At 41.5% G+C, this 17919-nt stretch overlaps 1 protein-coding gene across 2 annotated transcripts in view; it reads left to right on the top strand.

Moving 5' to 3' along the window:
• The window catches only part of CLIP1 (CAP-Gly domain containing linker protein 1), a 60033-nt gene that overhangs the window by 38350 nt on the left and 3764 nt on the right, over positions 1-17919 (top strand). The window contains exons 18-23 of one of the 2 annotated variants that reach the window (XM_086623313.1): positions 1073-1210; positions 3071-3177; positions 6766-6886; positions 12108-12160; positions 14619-14639; positions 17531-17648. In XM_086623313.1, coding sequence (XP_086479439.1) covers positions 1073-1210; positions 3071-3177; positions 6766-6886; positions 12108-12160; positions 14619-14639; positions 17531-17648 — 558 coding nt within the window. The remainder of the gene's footprint in view (positions 1-1072; positions 1211-3070; positions 3178-6765; positions 6887-12107; positions 12161-14618; positions 14640-17530; positions 17649-17919) is intronic. The other variant, XM_086623312.1, reaches the window with a different exon arrangement.

Raw genomic sequence — 17919 nt, 5'->3', positions numbered from 1 at the left:
CAATGTATTACTTTGTTTTTTCAATTTGTAAGTCTGAAAGACACTTTAATTTAAAAAAAATAATTACAAAAGTCTGTGCTGTTGCTGAATGTTGCAAGAAAACAACCTAAACTGTGAATAAAAGGAAGTTTTCTTTACTGAATCTGGTAGGAGAAATTGAGCAGCTCCTTCTGTTGAAAGCTAGAGCAGTAATAGGTACCGTTTAGATTAGGTCTCTGTGCAATTTTGTGTTAAATTACAACAAACTACAAATTTGAGTTACTCAGAAATAGAAACCAATATACTGGTCTCGTAAGTGTAATTGGATGAAAAGCAGCATAAGAGAACTATTTAAATTTACACTATAGAACTTTCAGTCTGTTAAAGACATTGGCATCTCTGGTGTTCTTTTTATTCACAGAAGTGTATTGTATTCACCACCAACAAATTCTGTAAAGTATTTTGAATTTCCATTTGTGGGGCTGGAACCCCGTAAAACCGCATTGAATACAAATTGGAATCAAGGGATCCTATGGGAATGTGTTACGCCTACCTCGGTATCTTAATATTCTTGTGAAGAATTTCCTTTTATGAGGGCATAATGAACAACACTGAAATAATGCAATAATTGGCTTTAATGATTTTATTATATAATTCTTTTATTTTTAATTCTTTTTCAAATTTTAACAGCTTCTTGTAATTCCACATTTTCTGAAAATAGAGCAATCTGTTGGAAGTGAATATCTATTGAACTACTACTGTCTAAAGCGGTTAGAAGTCTAAGAGCAATCACAGTGGTGGTAATTAGAAATCCAGGAATTAAAAAAAAGAGGAAATGGGCTTCCTTGGTGGTAACACAAGCATGGGGTCATGGTCTATTTCTGCATGGAATTGAATCTTTTCGTGTCCGTTTACTTTTATACTTTATGCAGCTTCAAAATGCAAATAAATTCTCAGTTGAAGTCCTTGTCTAATTGGAAAGCAGCTGACAAACGGTGGAGCTGTGCATAAAGTGGTGTGGTTAATCTTTTGCTTTCAGAGCTCCATTTGGTAATACTTCTTTTTTTTTCTCCCCACCTCCCTTTACATATAGGCTGCCAAAATGGCAGAAGATGTTTTCCAGACTGTGGAGAAGGTGACCAAAGAGAAGGATGCCATTCACAAAGAAAAGATTGAAACTTTGGCCTCTTTGGAGAACTCTAGACAGACAAACGAGAAGCTACAGAATGAAGTAATCACCTTTAAATGCTTTTTTATGAAAAGCTTTGCCTAGTTCGTAAGGAACAACGGTCGAATTAGAGAATTACCTCAGCAGGAGTGGATTCACAATGCTCAGTCTTGACTGGCTTGTGAAAACTTACTAAATAAGTACATATTGATGGAAAAAAATCTATGTACTTTATATAGCCACATGACCTGTCTGCTTTTGCGTTCTGCATGTGATTTCAAACACCTTCACAGTGAACAAGGTCTTGTGCTTTAAATCCTGGTGCAGCAACAAAAAGAATTATCTTACGTGCTGGGAGATCTGGAAGCTACAGGCAGTAGCTTTTGCAGATCACAGAGTCAAGAGACATGAGTTTGACTTGAGGCTTGATCAGGCTTGCTGTAGAGCTTTGGATGAGTTGCTGTGCTTCGATTCCCGGTGTGTAAGTTTGGGATGTGACTTCACGCTCCAAGGAAAAGCTCTGAGTAGCAGTACTCCTAACCCATGAAAGTTGTCACTCCGTCTCTCTGCTATAATGCACTCCTTGCTCTGTACGTCATAGAATCACAGAATGGTTTGGGTTGGAAGGGACCTTAAGGATCCAGTTCCAACCCCCCTGCCATGGGCAGGGACACCCTCCACTACACCAGGTTGCTCAAAGCTCCATCCAACCTGGCCTTGAACACTGCCAGGGATGGGGCATCCGCTTTCTGATCTTGAAATGTTATAATTTATTCTTTTTTCCACTTTTCTGTTAATTGGAATTGTGGTCTGACGAGGTAGAAGTTCTGCTGAGCTCTATGCACTTACACAAATACCTGAGCACAGCAGTCCCAAAGGACTTCACAATCCCACACGTACAGCAGCTCCTTTAAGGACCTGTTCTTCAGTCTGCACCTTCCCACCACTTTGTGATACGTTAGGGGTTTGAAGGAAGGAAAAACGTCCTCACTAATCTTTCACACTCTTTCGCCCCGTAGTATGTAGTCCAACATTGAACTGGCATCTTGTCTGCAGATCTTGAGCACCCTGTGGCCTTTTTGATGGCTCTTCCATCTTTTGCAGCTCCTGTAATAACGGGTGGTGAACAGCTGGGCTAGCCTAAATGCCACAGCTTGTGCTGAAACAGTAATGATTTCCAACGAGATCTGATGACTCGAGAATTAAAAGCGGTGACGTTAACAATGGCAGGGCTTCACTTTCTGGATTAAAAAAAAAAAAAAATCCACAGGGTCCTGTGATGCCGTGAGAATGGCTGAAGATTATCTGTTATGTAATATAATGTGTCGCTGGACGTGAACGAATAGCGTTGGCCAGCTCGTGGTGTTTACATGGTAGATGCAAGCTCAGTAAATAGATACACAATTTGTCCCGTGCAACAAGATCTCTGAAAGGAGCTGACTTCTTATGGCTGCAAGCACAACACGCAGCCTACTGTTTCTCAGAAATTAAGGTATGGTAAAGCAGAGCTTTTTATCAGTTATCTTAGAGGAGTAAAAGTGAAGGCAACAGCTAATTTTAGCAACAAGTGTTGATTTTTTTTTTTTTTTTTAAATGCTTTGAGTTGTATAGCATTTAAAATGGAGATGCTTTGGAGCTTTACCTTTGTATATCAGGGTATATACATCAGATTACTGTAAGCTGCTCTTCAATGGACTTTGAATCTTTTTTGCTGCTCGATTTAAATGCAGGAAGGCTCTTAACGTTTTTTGTTAGATAAATGCTTCTCAGTACAAACAGACGAAATTCATTTAAAGACTAAAGATGAAAAAGTGCAATAGCTCAGCTCAGGCCCCCCGTTTCTCTGAATATCTTTTCTGAGTGCTACCTGGGAGCTGTATAGTTGCATTAGCGTAATGAGGCTTTTTTTTTTTCTCTTTTAAGTTGGACATGCTTAAGCAAAACAACCTGAAAAATGAAGAGGAACTTAATAAATCAAAAGAGCTTCTAAATCTGGAGAACAAGAAAGTGGAAGAACTTAAAAAAGAATTGTAAGTATTTCAGTGTTAAATCTGTTAAACCGTTATTTTGTAGTTAAATTTACCTTTCATTTTTTAAAAACTGTATCTCTCCAGTATCATCTCTTATAAAGCAGATATTAGGTCAAAATTAAATACTAGTTTGATGTGCATAAAGGTTGAAATCAGAATGTTGCTTCTGAATTGCTGAAGGACATTGAAGCAAATCCTTCACCCCAGGCATTGTTTGAAGTAATTTGGTGGAGGAAGTATAGAGTTCTGCCACCTGAGGGCACTAGGTTATTTTAAAAGCTTTATTATAAAGAAATTCTGTTTGGATTTAATTACAAGTACGCTTGGAGTGTTAAGTAGTTTTAAGTGGCTTTGCTTACAGAAAATCTGGTTCTGCTTTTGTTTTTCATTCATGACTTACCCAGTTTATTCCCAATCCTCCACTATGCATTTATTTTCTAACTTGTACAATACAAATGCCATCTGTAGTATGTAAAACGAGAGCAGTATGTAAAACTAGAGTTAACTGCTTAGTGTTTGAGATGCTGTCTTTGAGAAACTACCTCTTATGCACTACAAACTAATCCTGTAACGTTGTACACAAACAAAGTAACTGCAAAGCATCTGATATAAAGTAATTTTCCCTGTGGAATCTCATTGTGTCGAAGCTTTTGGTGTCCTACCGGAATAAAAATCCAGCCTGGTTATTGCTGCCCTGCGGCAGCTGGACGTTCCCCAGCTTTCAGAGATGTAATGCATTAAATCCCAAATCTCTGTTCCCACCTGCACGCCGAGAACAATTTCTTGACTCATGGAGCGAGAGCTGGAATCGAGGCTGATAGCTAAGAGCAGCTTTGGCTGATTATTATTGTCGTTAGTGCCGTAAGTCATTTTGTGACGGATGTTTTCCACTGCTCTGAGGTGAAGACACGACACGAGGGAAATCAGCACCACAATTAATACCAAGTTTCTGGGTGACTGACAGTGTTTACTGTTTGCTTTTAAAAACCTGCACGTTTGTACGGACAGCAGCCTCCTTTTGGAAAGGCAGGATCTTTAAGGTCCCTTCCAACCCTAACCATTCTATGATTCTGTGATTCCATTCGGTGAGCAGTTCCTGCCTGCTCAGTGCTTGTGGGAAATGCCAAAGCAAAATAATTATTTGCAGACTAGTCGCTCCGATGCTACAACAGCGAGGGGCTACCAGGCTCTGGCGGCGTGCAAAGACAAAACGTATTAGACCGTAATTTGTCAAGCAGAAGTTATTTATAGAAGGTACTTCCTTGGAAATCTTCAGCACTGAAGTGGTTCTCATGATCTGGATCACTCTGTGAGATTTTTTTAATTTTATTTTTTTTCCCTTAATCTTAGTCATAGACTATTGCTGAATGTGGTCTCTAGTCATCAGTGGTAAGAGACACTGTGGATAACTGGAAGCTCGTCTAGTTTTTTAATTTCTTTGTTGTAATTATTTTGTGTGTTGCCTTGTTCTAATTAGAGCAGGGAATGAGCTTGATAACGGGTGTTTTGTGATCAGCAGTGATGTAGGCAGAGAGGGCACCTTTGGGAGTGCGGGCAGTGCCTTTGCCTTCACGAAGGAGAAGAGGGGGAAAATTTTCCTTTCAGGACCTGTGGCTGTAGGGAGGGACGTGCTGCGGCCTCTGGAGCAGTGCCGTTGGGACGCAGGAGGATGTCACAGTGACAGAGAGCCTTCCCTGTAAAAGGAGGATGAGGAAAAGCAGAAACACCGGCTGGATGTTGTGCATCCATTTAGTGCCGCGTGTGTCACGCGCACGTGCCGCTATCGGTTTAAAGTTGGCACTAAGCAGAGGGCAGCGCTTCACACGGATCGACCCCAGCATTCCGTGTGCTTTTTTTTTTTGTACAATATCCTGAATCCACACTCTAGTGCCAAAAGCAAGAAGGGAACTGGTTAGTACTGCAGGTCAGCAAACAATCGTGGTTAAAAATAGGTACGTTCCCGCATCAGCAAGCGGATCGTACCGAGGTATCTGGATCGACGCTCAGTGGGTGAGCGAGCCTGTTCAATCCAGTCCAGGGGAACTGGGTTGGAAATTGGTCAAGGCGAGACCAGACAGAAGAAGTGGTTGGAAAATCTTAGTGATGCTGAAATGGAAAAGTAAATCAGGCTTCCTTTTGTTTAAATGTCCCAGATAACAGACCATGGAGCCCTTGTGTGTTGAAGAGCTTGAGTAAGCTTCTGACTTAGGGGTTCTTCTACCTCCCAGAGTCACAAAAGTATTTTTAATATTCCAGTCAGGGTTTAACTGTGTAATACTGGCACATGGGAGTACTGAGAGTCCTTTTTATGAAAACAAAACAGTCATAAAAATGACTGTTGAATGAAATGAAGCATATCTTTTTTTATTTTTTTAAAGATGGCAAATCTTACAAAAACTTGTGTTAGTCACTTGTGTTACAGGCAGGCATGCAAGATATTTTTTTCAAAAATTTGTAGAAAATAAACTCACTTTAAGGAAACCACACATTGGTAGCAGCACAGGCTAGTTGAACTTGCAAATCCATTTTTTTTTTCAGCTTTTGTTTTAGCTCATTTTCAGGTTTTGTATCTGTTAAAATAATAGAATAGATGGGATCCTGGTTTGCATCCTGTGATCTTGCACGTTCCTGTACGTTTGGATGGCAGACCTTGTAGGGAGTATTTAAATAAGTGGAACTGTAAGGTGGTTTTGTTTTTTCTTTTTTTTTCTTTTTTCTTTTTCTTTTTTTCTTTTTTTCTTTTTTCCTTTTTTTTCCTTTTTTTTTCCTTTTTTTTTTTTCCTTTTTTTTTTTTTTCCTTTTTTTTTTTTTCCTTTTTTTTTTTTTTTCCTTTTTCCTTTTTTTTTTCCTTTTTTTTCCTTTTTTTTCTTTTTTTTTCTTTTTTTTCCTTTTTTTTTCCTTTTTTTCCTTTTTCCTTTTTCCTTTTTTCCTTTTTCCTTTTTCCTTTTTCCTTTTTCCTTTTTTTCTCTTTTTTCTCTTTTTTCTCTTTTTTCTCTGTTTTCTCTTTTTTGTCTTTTTTCTCTTTTTTCTCTTTTTTCTTTTTTCTCTGTTTTATCTTTTTTCTGTTTTTTATCTTTTTTATATTTTTTATCTTTGTTATGTTTTTTATCTTTTTTATCTTTTTTCTATTTTTTCTCTTTTATCTCTTTTTTCTCTATTTTCTCTTTTTTTTTTTATTTTTTTTTTTTATTTTAAACAATTTTCCTGTTTTACCTCTGGCTATAAAATTCACTTCTGAGAAAGTCTAGGCTATAAACCTCACCAGCACCACTGTCAAACTCTACCCTGTATTTCTAAATCCAAGCATTTGCTGCTGTTGGAAGCATGCAGAATGAGCAGTCCGAACTCACCCAAAGCATGGAAGCTATCTGATATGTTTAAGGGAAAAGAGATTCTGTGCTGTTGCTGCTGCTTGTCAGGGTTAAACCTATCCCTGTGCATCCAAGGTACAGATCGTCACCTTCATTATAGATCCCGTTAAACACGTGACCTGGATGTATTTTTCCAAGCTGTGAAGCTGACTCTCTCCCACAGTTTTTTCTTGCCTCTCTCGTTCCTATGGTAACGATGCACTCTCTGTCCTCCCAGCGAAGCGCTGAAGCTGGCAGCAGCTCAGAAGTCCCAGCAGCTTGCAGCTTTGCAGGAGGAGAACGTGAAACTTGCCGAGGAGCTGGGCAGGAGCAGGGACGAAGTCACAAGTCATCAGAAGGTAGAGTGGCTGGAACGTTTCCTTGTCTATGGTGAAAGTGCTGCGCGTGCCGTTTCCACCGGTGCTGGGTGACGTTGCACTGCATGTTCGTGCTTGAAAGATGAGTTGTTTTGAGAATGTTTTAAAATAAATTTGGAAGCCACCTGCATCGGGAGGTTAGAACTGTAGGCTGACAGAAGGTTACGTAACCCGCAAAGGATACTTAGGAGCCTTGGGAGTAAGCATAAATTAAATGTGCTTTAGCCAAATGTATTAACAGACACTTGCTATTTCTGTCGGGAGTAATTTTGTTATACAACTGTGGAGATCTCCAGCTACCCAGTACTAAGGAAATCTAGCTATTTAATTCCTCTCCTTAGTCCTGCTCTCCCTTCCCACTAAAAAAAAGAGTATTTAGGATGTTTTTCAGGATACTGTTTACAACTACTTGGTTGGACTCTGTCTCTAAAAAGCACTGTGCACGTGTATGCTTGCTTAAACTTCACACTGTGCATGTACATGAACAGTGGTGCAGCCAGGTCATGGGTCGTGAAGGGCTAGAATCGATGTCAGATGTTTTTCTGGTGGTAGTTTATAGGAGAAGAAAATACTTTCCTAATTTTTTTTTTTTTTTTTTTACTATTACATTTCAATATGTTATTGGAATCTTAAAGCGTGGGCTTAGTTATACAGCTTATAACACTGGTACTTGCCAAAAGGGAAATTAGATTTACAGCCATTAAATATGGTGGGGTTTTTTTCTTATGGAGCAGTTCCAGTGACAGCCACACCGTGAAGGCATCTTTGGAAGATCTGGTTCAAAAGCAAGAACATAAAAGACATGGGTTTATATACTGCCCTTTTGAGATGGCACTCTTGCAGAAGAGGAGTATGCCTGTTCCCAGGGACAGTGGAACAGCTCTCTTCCATCCTGCAACAAAGCCTAATATTTTTAAAGCCAAGAGGCTGAATTTTCCCCAAGCATCCTGTTTTGAAATACTGAGCATGGGTGACTACAGATCTGGCCAGTTTCTAACCCCTTTTGGCTGCTGACAGGAGTACTGCACGAGCTGCTTCATCCTAAAGAGCCTTTGGAGATGATTAACAAGAGTCCCAGACGTGTGGGCTCAACCACTGACTCATGCTGCATCTGAGTAGTGGTGTGGTAGGAGAACGTTGTCATCCTGAGCAGCCAGTGGGAGCTCTGCTCCCCACTCCCACGTGTTTTCTTAAATTATTTCAGAATCTTTGAGGCAACCTGTTATTTTCAGAAAGTTGTAACTTGAAAAGGGTTCAGCAACACTGGTCGAACCTTTCTGCCTATCGTATGTAGCAGCTGAGATACAGAAAGCCCCCGAGGAGAGGGACCCTTCAGCCCACGAGGCGCAGACTGGCAGTGGTCACTGCAGTCTCAGTCTGTGGCCTCCCTTGTTTCCAGGTGACGCTGTGAGGGAGTCCTGCTGTCTGATCCTGCCTGCTGTGGTTCTGTCAGCAGGGATCCTTCTCTCATGGCCAGGATAGAGAGCTCAGTCTGTGAAGCACAGGGATTAGCCAGTCTTGCAAACTGGAATAGTCTCAGTTCGCTTGCACCATGGCCTTTTCTGCCCATGAGTAGATGGCTCCAAGATGAAAGGTCTGGAAGATCTGCTAGAGCTTGGAGAAACAGGCTGTTTGCCTTCTTCAGCCATTTGCGTGGCATGATGTCCTCCTCTGCAAGGCAGATGTAATCTGAATCTTGGAAATGCAGGAATGCCGTCTGTTGCATTTTCCTAACGGGAGTGTTTGGGCTATCGTGTCTTTAGGTCTAGTGAACAGCATGGCCTCCTGAAAAACTGAGAGAGGCCTCTGGTATTTCAGGGAGCTCTGTTGTGGCAAAAGAAACAAAGGCAAAATGGTGTCATTTAAAATGTAGGTTTCCTGCCAAGTGTCCCACAACTGAGTGTAGCTCCTCTCAGTTCAGTCTTGTTCAGCTCTTGTTGAAACGTGTGGTCCACTTGCTGTCCTGGTTGCTCCTAAAAAGCATTCCCTGTCTCACCTGGAGCCTGTGAAGTACTAACTGTCCTTTTCAGCCTGATGGAAACCTGCTGTTACCCCGAGGAGTAGGACTTTTTTCATGTTCCCTCAATACCTTACCCAAGCTAAACTTACAGTCCCCTTGTTCTACCTTTGGCTTTGCAGGGTCTCCTTAATGAAAGGGCACGAAAACCAGCCGGCCTTGAAGATTCTGGTGCAGAACAGCCCTGCCTCGGGCTAGAGCAGTCTCAGGGATCCCACCACCGCTTCTGCCTTGCTGCCCCCTGGGTGAACGCACGCTGTCTTTAGGCAGCAGGTCGCAGCTTGCTTTGGGCTCCCTTGGTTCAGGCTGTCTGTGGGGAGTGAAAAAAACGTTACTGTGAGGAATTGCTCAGTTAGATTTGAGAGAACAAGTGTCCGCGGGGGCGATGAGGAGCTTTAACGTAGAGCAGGATTGCTCGTGGGGCTGCATCTTACGCAGTGGACACGGAGAAATCGGTCAGCAGGGAGGAGAGCCCAGAACGTAGCAGCGCTTCGGTCTGTGTGAGTGCCGTGCACATGCCGGTGAAAATGCAGGAAGAAAGGCACCAGCACAGGCTTTAAGTATTTTGAGCGGTTGCTATGGTAACGATATAAATTCTTGCAAGTGTGTTAGTGAATTGGGTTAGTGAATCTGTGGCTGCGTGTGACACACGTTGCAAAATTAATGAATACTCTTTCATGAATGATTTATCCTGACATCTAAAGGTTAAAGTGTCTTGTACTAGAGATGCTGAGGGGTGCTTTCTATATTGAGCCGTAAATAATTAGCTGTTTGTAATTAGTTAAAGATTCCCAGTCAGATAGATACTGAGCTTGGGGAACTTTTCTGGCTTCAAATTGTTTGTTGTTGTGGTATTTTGGGAGCCTCAGGCCTGCCCAGGCATTTTAACTTCATTGGAAAAAGTGTGGAAGCACCTACTAGCTCAGCTGGTCCATCTTTTATTAAAGGTATGCAAGAAGTCTGCTCTGAGGCTGATGAACGAGTGAGCAGATTGCTGGAGAAATGTTGAGAAAAGGGGTGTCCTTTCTCCCCTTCTACCACAAAGCTGCTCAAGGCTTGATCCATGACTCGATGCAGCTGCAACACGGGTTTAGGAGCTGCACAACTGCCCTAACATCTTGTTCTCCTTTATTTTTCTCTCTTTTAAATCCACTTCTATGTTGGTCTGCACAAAAATCGCTCATCTCTCCGCAGCCAACCAGGAAACTAAAAGGGAGGAGAGATGCAGAGTGTATACTCATCATCTTGGAGCATTCCACAAATGTTGAAGGATTTTCTGAGTTAAAACAGGCACCACAACCTTTTCCTAAAAGAAACTGATAAAAAAGTGGGGTGTGTCTGGGGTGGGGGGAGCACTGTGGACGTGGCCCCTGGGGAGTACAAGGTGAATAATGTTCAGATGAGGTTTTCCCAATTGCACGTGGCAGTCAGGAGCCTGAACAGCAGGAAGTTAGGTTGGCCTCGGGAGAAATGGAGTGATTTGTTTGTGGAACATGGCCGAGCTGATGCTGCACAGTGCGACCACAGAGAAATGCTCGTGCTGGTAAAGTAGTGCAGAAAACCAGCTGGAAAAGTGTGATGCACAAGAGACTGCGACGTGAGTCCGCGGGGGGAGAGGGGCCGTATGGAATAGGTGTCGGGGGGTTCTGGAGAGGTGGCTGAATAGTGTGCAGCTCACTGGGATTTACAAGTGAAGCGTTTCTCAGAATTTTCATTTTATTTTTGCCTTTTCGTTTTTTTTGTCATCAGCCTGTGCAGGTGTAAGAAGTTCACACAGGCTGCCTCTGTGCAGGAAGCAGACAAAAATCTTCAGAAACGGGACAGACTTTGTGCTGCTGGTGAAATTGCTGGGTTTGAATCACCTGCGGGAAGAATTTGGCCATCCCCCCACAGTGCTGGGGCTGCTCAGCAGTCTTAACAGTGGTCACTTTCCTTGAGAGAGACATTTTGATTTTCTTTAAGATTTCTTGATAGGTCTCTCTACACCCTTCTAGTATTTATTTTTCTTACCAATGGTTACCTGATTAAGCCCCAGCAAAACGATGCCAATTAATCTTAAACCTGGAAGATTTAACAGCACTGCAGTACATGAAAGGGGAAGGTGAAGTTGTCAGAAAATAGGGAGAAAACAGTTTATTTAGGTGGCTGCCAAACAACCTTCCTTCCCATTGGAAGTTGCTTAACCCTTTCTGTGCCTGTTGGTGCCAAACCTGAACGTCTGCAAAGTGCTGGAAGCATTTTGTCAGGAAGAGACTATTTGCTGTTGTTCCCGGGGCTTTGAGGTTCCTGTTACAAGTGTGTGTCTTGCTGACGTTGTGAATGAACCCCAAAAGCTTGTGAAATCTGAACTGAGATTGTGTTCAAGGCACAGGTAGTTGCTACTATAAGCAGTTCTGCAGGACAGTAATTTTGCAGACTTTGGCCATTGAGTAAGAAGAAAGGAGGAGATGGTGAAAAATAATTAATTGACCTGAAAAAATACTTAAACTTATAACTTTCTCAGAAGTTCAGTGACTCCACTGTCTTCTCTGGTGGGGCTTTACAGTTTTGTTGTTGTGCAAATTAGGGCTGGGTGGTTTGTTTTGCTTTTCCTAAACCTCTGTGTGCCCCTCAGTTTGGACCCCAGGAACCTGCAGCAACAATATTTTCAGCTGAAGGCTTTACTAGTTGTAAGGGCTTAAGGTGGCCCCACCAAGTTATAGGGTCAGGATACGGTAACAAACACCAGACGAACAGCTTGAGGGATCAATAATTTATCTCTGAATGATGGTACAGTAACAGATACCAATCAGCAGTACAGTTATCCAGGTCAGAACAAATCCAGTAATTCACCAGTACTGCGCAAAAATTAATAACCAGGCGCACAGAGGCTTATGGTTCTCTTTGGCATGTGTGGGGCCCGGAAATACTGTACAGTACTCCCCTCACACCTCTCTAGTGTGCACAGGACGTGAAAACACTACGTAAAGCAGTAGTAGCACCTCACTAGCTAATCCTCTTGGTCACTGAACAGTTTGTGCTCGGGCACATGTGGTGTTCTGGTAGAAAATCAGGTGCTTTGAGGGTTCGTAGGCTCTGTAGCCTCTGCGACGCTTGTTTTGGGATGATAATGATGCTCTGATGTGTTGTACTAAGGAAACAATCCTTAGTGGTATTAACTGTAGTGTTTTTGTACTTGTGTTTTAGCTGGAAGAGGAGAGATCGGTACTGAATAACCAGTTATTAGAGATGAAAAAGAGGTAAGTTGTTTTTTCTGAGGTGTGTTTAGCTATACAGTCCTACAGAAAATTTCAGAAAATGTGATCCAAAACCCAGTGCTAAGAAGCAGCAGTTCTTTTCTATAGTATCATAGTTAAAAGTCCTGAGCTCGTTACGCAGATTGACTTACAGATGATATATTCCCCGTTTTCTTTATTAAGAGTGAGAAGGAAATGTAATTGTATGAATGTGAGAACATGTTAAGCAGTGGTATTTATCGTTTCCTCATTAGTTATGTGCCTCTTGCATTGCAGTAGTTCTCTTCATTTTCAGTAACCAGTTTAGTGTTTGGTTTTAGTCTGCTCTGGAATATTGGATTGTCCATCAGTCTGATAAATATGTGTGCATACAGATCTGACCCATCAAGTTTTTAAGGAGTAATGGAAAAATACAGTGATGCTAAGGGTTGTTATTTAAAAAAAAAAAAAAAAAAAGCAGCAGTTATTCAGCCTTGAATGGATCGTTCTTGTAGTTTTGGGATATTGAGTTCGTGGTGGCAGTAGTTATTGCAGTTCATTCAGCACTGTTTTTAAATACCAGGAGATTTGTCCTGGGTGACTGGGGCATCCATTTGTAAACTGTACTGGTCAGGAAGTGCTCCCAAGTTACAAAATGTACTGTCTTTCCACATTATATCTATGGAAAGCTAATTGGCTAAGTGCCACGATGTCTTTGGGAAAATGTGGGCTTTTCAAAGGCAGTTACAGAAATCTTTAGAAAAAGATGCAGCTCTCCATGACACCAAGTGTGTTCCAGGGAAAACAAACCAACCTCTATTAAATTTCCTGCATTAATAATGGTCATAACAAAGAACAGTGAGTGGCACTTCGGTATTCGTGCACATCCTCAGCTACTCAGTATTACACGCTGATCCCTGTTTTATCCCCTAATAATGTTATCTGGGAGGTGGGTCGTGCTGTTGCAGAGGACAGCAGGCACCAGGGTGTTCCACAAGCTAAAGCTTCCTCAGGGAATGGAGGAGTTTGATCCGTCACTATGCAGGGAGAGGGGCAAGTGAGCAGCTGACCCTCCAGCTTTAACCAGCCTCCTGAAGCGGGTCCCGCAGCCTTGAGCTGCATGGAATAGCACACATGGAAGTTACTTTCCTTAAGAAGAGGCAAAGGAGAAGATAAGGAGAGAAGTCTTTAGCTGGTGTAAAGACCATTTGACATCCACAATAATTAGTATGTTTACACCAAGAGAGGATCATCTCCAGCATATTTGATGTGTGGAACAGGAAGGAAAAGGAGGGTATTAGTGCTTCTGGCAGCTTAGGATGCTGTGTATAGCCTGTGATTTAACATGCTTTAAAACATGTATTTTAAATAGAGTTATTTTAAGTAGTGTAATTCCTGAAAGTTACTTGAGGAAAGGAAGGAGGGAATGGAGATCCAAGATTGATTCATTCAATACTTCCCAGCGGTTCTGTTTCATAGCATCGAGTTTTAAAAGAAAAATTCTGTAGTAAGTTATAAAAAACAAAGTGTGTGGTTCTAATTTTCCTTCTCGTGTTTTTACACTGTGTGAGCTGCCTGAAATAACCCAGATAATTCTGAAATCATTTGAGTGAGTTTTAACATTACTCCACCTTCAGTAGGTTACACTGAGATGCCCGAGTTTGGCTTACTGACGTTTCTCAACAGTGCTGAATAAACTCTGATAGAAAGGGGAGAACGAGTCGCAGGAACAGCCCGTGTCCCTGAGGCAGCTGGAGGCCACTAGGGGTTAAAACAGACCAGCATGGGACATTATCAACAACAAAGTTCGGCTGAATGAAGAGCTAATTAAATAAGACTCTCTAGAGAGGTGATGAGAGGAGCCATGATTTCTTCCTTTTGTCTTAAGAAGTTGAGATATTGAGAGAGAGACATCTTTTTGTTTCAGTTAGGTCAAATCTCCAGCAGTAGTTTTCCTGCTTTCCTTCCGCCCACAAGAATTCTCTTCCTCTGTTTTAGCAACTCCCTGTAGGAAGTAGCCTGGCCAGGAGTGGCAGGAGTTTGGTGTTGCTGAGTCTGAGGGGGTTCTGTGTCACTTCGGCTCGTTCGGGTCGCTGTGGGTTGCTGACTGTCTGACTGTCTTTGAGCTTGCGCTACTTATCGATACTCATTTCATTCCTCTCTCTTCCCTTTCCTACCCTTGCTTCCTTTGCTATATCTGTGTGTCTTTAATGGTAAGACTCAAGAAAGTCTATCCACGTTACAATAAATAATTTATTTTTTTTTTAAGTAAAGTTGTTGTACATATTTTGGCTGCCTTTGTCCCTTGGTGTCTTGCTTTTGTTTTGTAAAATACTCAGCTATGTATATAAAAATACAGTCTATATTTTTTACCAAATCAAAAAAAAAGCCACTTGGTGCCAATTTAGTTCTTCCTTACAGTATTTTGCATTTCTACTCCATGTTTCTAACATGTGGTTCTTGTTATCTTGCATTTTTAAAGCTTGCCCAGTAACACTTTAAGGTATTTGCTTCATTCTAAGAATTTCTTGTTTTTGTAGTAAGGGAAGAATCTGGGTGATTTTTTTATGTTAAAACAAAAACCTCTCTCTCCCATGACTTGCACACACTGCTCAAAATATGGTTTAACTTCCTCAAGAAAGTGGAAGTTTAAAATGACATGTGAAATGACAAAGTAATTTTTATTGCTGGGTTTTTTTAATCCCTGCTGGCGAGCAGCTATTTTGGACTTGAATTGGCAGGGGAAAGTTCAAGTTCACCAGATCAATTTCCGTTGGTGGTTTTTTTTTTCTCTCCCCGATAAAATAAATACTTTCCACAAGATTTTTCTTGCAAGTTATCACTATAGTTATTTCACTTTCAACATATGCTCCTCACATTTACTGTCTCTCGTATGAATCATACTACAAACGACACTGAAGCTGAGAGCATCAGTGGGGCAGACTCAGCTGATGCTGGAAGTGAACTGTGATCCAGTTACACGTAAGTAAGTAGTGACATATACCTACTATATTTGTAGGTTTTCCAGTTCCAGCGTTTTAGAGGGCCTCCAGCTGGAGCTGCAGAGCAGGGTTCCTGGAGAGACTGCCCTGTACAGGAAAAAAACAGTGCTACAGTACAGGGACCTTTTTCCCCTCTCTTGTTTCCTCTCCTCTTTTCTTCTCCTCTTTCCCTACCCTTGGGTTACAGTATTCTAGACTCCTATATTGAATTTGTAAATATATATTTATGTGCTCACAAACCGTTTGACTTTTTCAACAACCTAAATGCTTGTGGTGGTTGAAACCAAGCCCGATAAATGGCAAGTTAACAATATTTGTACAACAAGCATGTTTGGTCTTGATCTCTGAGATGAAGATCTGACCAAGTGGAAATATTGACTTCATGGCAAGCTCCTGAGCATGAGCTGACTCACTGGGGTTTCCATCTGCCCTTCTCCAGCTGCCGAGATAGCAAAGGGAAGCCTGGGTGAAGTCTCAGGTACAAGAGAGCTTGTGAGCAGCAAATTCCAGATGTACTTTTTCATTTCCCCTGCCTCAAGTAAACACTGGATTTGCAGTGCAGTGGACCAGAGAGGGCAGCTGTGCTCTGTCAGCAGCGTCCCATGCACTGGTGGCACGTTTCTGTCCCACACCTGCGCCCTGCACTTTTGATCCCATCCAGCGAGGCGTTCCAAACCATGGGTCAGGCTAGAGTGTGTATGTGATCCTGCCGAGGAACACAGGGATCACTGTCGTGCTTCTGGTGCTTTGCTGAAGCAAGGTTGGAGACATCTATTAAATGCCATTGCCCTTTTTGGTTTTATTAACAGGAGTCTAACTTGTGTTTGAAGGCAAGATTGTGCAGTCTGCAATTTGTTGTGTTTCTGCTTACATTAATTCTCTCATTGTAAAAATATACAAAAACCAAAATCAACCTTTTGATTCTTGTTTGGTACCCGCATCAGCTTCTCTAAACCCCAGATTCTCCACTTGCTGCTTCCATTGCCGAGTATAATCTTAACAATGAAAGAATTGCGATAGTCGTGCTCTCATTGTTGAGTTTCCTGCTTATCTTGAGTCGGTGAGATTTACTGTATTTCATGGTCTGGGTATCATGGCTCTCACTAACTGTAGATACCACGAATATGAAAACTTTCCCTTTGGAACTCGATAGCTATCCGCTGCCTACCGAGCATCGTCATACAAGGACACGTTTCTGCTCTTGATCCCTTGAGCAGCCCAAGAGTGTAGGGTACTTTAGTTGCTTCAATGAAATCGTTACATCACTTGGTGTCTTTGAAGTGTTGTGCTTTTTGTGTAGTGGGTGCCCACTCAGGCAGCCTAGTGTGTCTTCAGCGCTCTCAGCTAGTAAGAAAAGAAGCGGCTCACGGCTCCGACAGCGAGACCATGGTTGTCTAAACCGAGACGTATGGAATTGCACAGAAAACTGGCTACGCCTGCAGAAGCTTGGAGACATGACATCTAGTTGCTGGGCACTGCTTGGTGCTCTGCAAAGCAAGTTTCTCTTCTAGATAAATATAGATTTTTGGAGTAACAATCATTTTTTGAAAAAAAAAAAAAAAATTAAACAAAAAGCTTTCAGCTTTTAAAGAGCTCTCATAGCAATAGTCTTCACATCCCAGGACAGTTACTCATCCATGTGTGTTGTGTGGCCTGTCAGGAAGATTTGGCATCAGTGTGAGGATGTCATAGCTACGATGCCCTAAGATCACTGCCAGGGCAGGATTTGCAGGCAGAAGTCATGTCTCTTGTGAGATCAGAAAAGGTTGAGAAAACTGGACATACGTCCACAGAGGGATTTGTGTCTGCTCTGGAGGATTTCTCTTTAACCCTTCTTCCATGAAGTAAAACAAATCCCACGTGGTTTTGTGCTGAAACAGCAGTTGTTAAAGGCCCAGAAACACTCAAAGTACGTGTTTCAGGAAATGATGATGTCACTGAAATTAGTGAGGACCAGCCGATATTTCCAGCATCATCCATGCTTTGCATGACAACTTGTACAATGAGCTTTGCATGTGTGTTTTGTTGCTCGCTAATAATTTTCAGGAAGTAACAAAACTCTGAAGTTAGGTTTTGTGGAACATTGTGCAACGTGTTTGTTTATCCTGTATCTCCCCAGTCTATTAACTTGCTTCTTTAAATTCAAATGGATGCGATGATATGCAGATTCTGGCATGTACTACCTAGGTAAACTTTTTGCTTTGTTTCCACAGTTGTAACATCAGAAATGTTTATACATATATGAAATCTAAGTCGAGTACAGAATTGAAATTTACTTTTTAAGAACCACTTCTTAACAGTAGTCTAATATTTGAAATTAAATTAAATTCTTTAGGTGACTACAATAATCTATTCCTCGGATGACTTCTGGTTGTATTTGGTTTTCTTTTAGAGAATCAACATTAAAAAAAGAAATTGATGAAGAGAGAGCATCTTTACAAAAATCCATCAGTGTTACTAGTGCCTTGATCACACAAAAAGATGAGGAACTGGAAAAACTCAGAAATGAGGTAAATGAGGAGCAGTGGGATGCTTCTTAATTTCAGATTAAGTTACGACTATAAGCATATGGCTTTGTGTACTTGCTACTGAAGAGTTGGCTAATTCTTTCTTAATCTAGCACAGTTAAACCTTAGAATTAAATCTTTAGGTATCTGTGCCGACGTAAGTGACTTCTGGTGTGTATTTTTGGTGACTCTTTAGCCCTTACTGCTCAGGACATTGCTGTGGTGCTCTGACTTCACTCTGGAAGGCCTAAACATTCTCAAATAATTCTTACAG

The sequence above is a fragment of the Tauraco erythrolophus genome, chromosome 19 (assembly GCF_009769465.1).
Source record: "Tauraco erythrolophus isolate bTauEry1 chromosome 19, bTauEry1.pri, whole genome shotgun sequence".
NCBI lineage: Eukaryota > Metazoa > Chordata > Aves > Musophagiformes > Musophagidae > Tauraco > Tauraco erythrolophus.
This window is presented reverse-complemented; position numbering and strand designations above follow the sequence as displayed.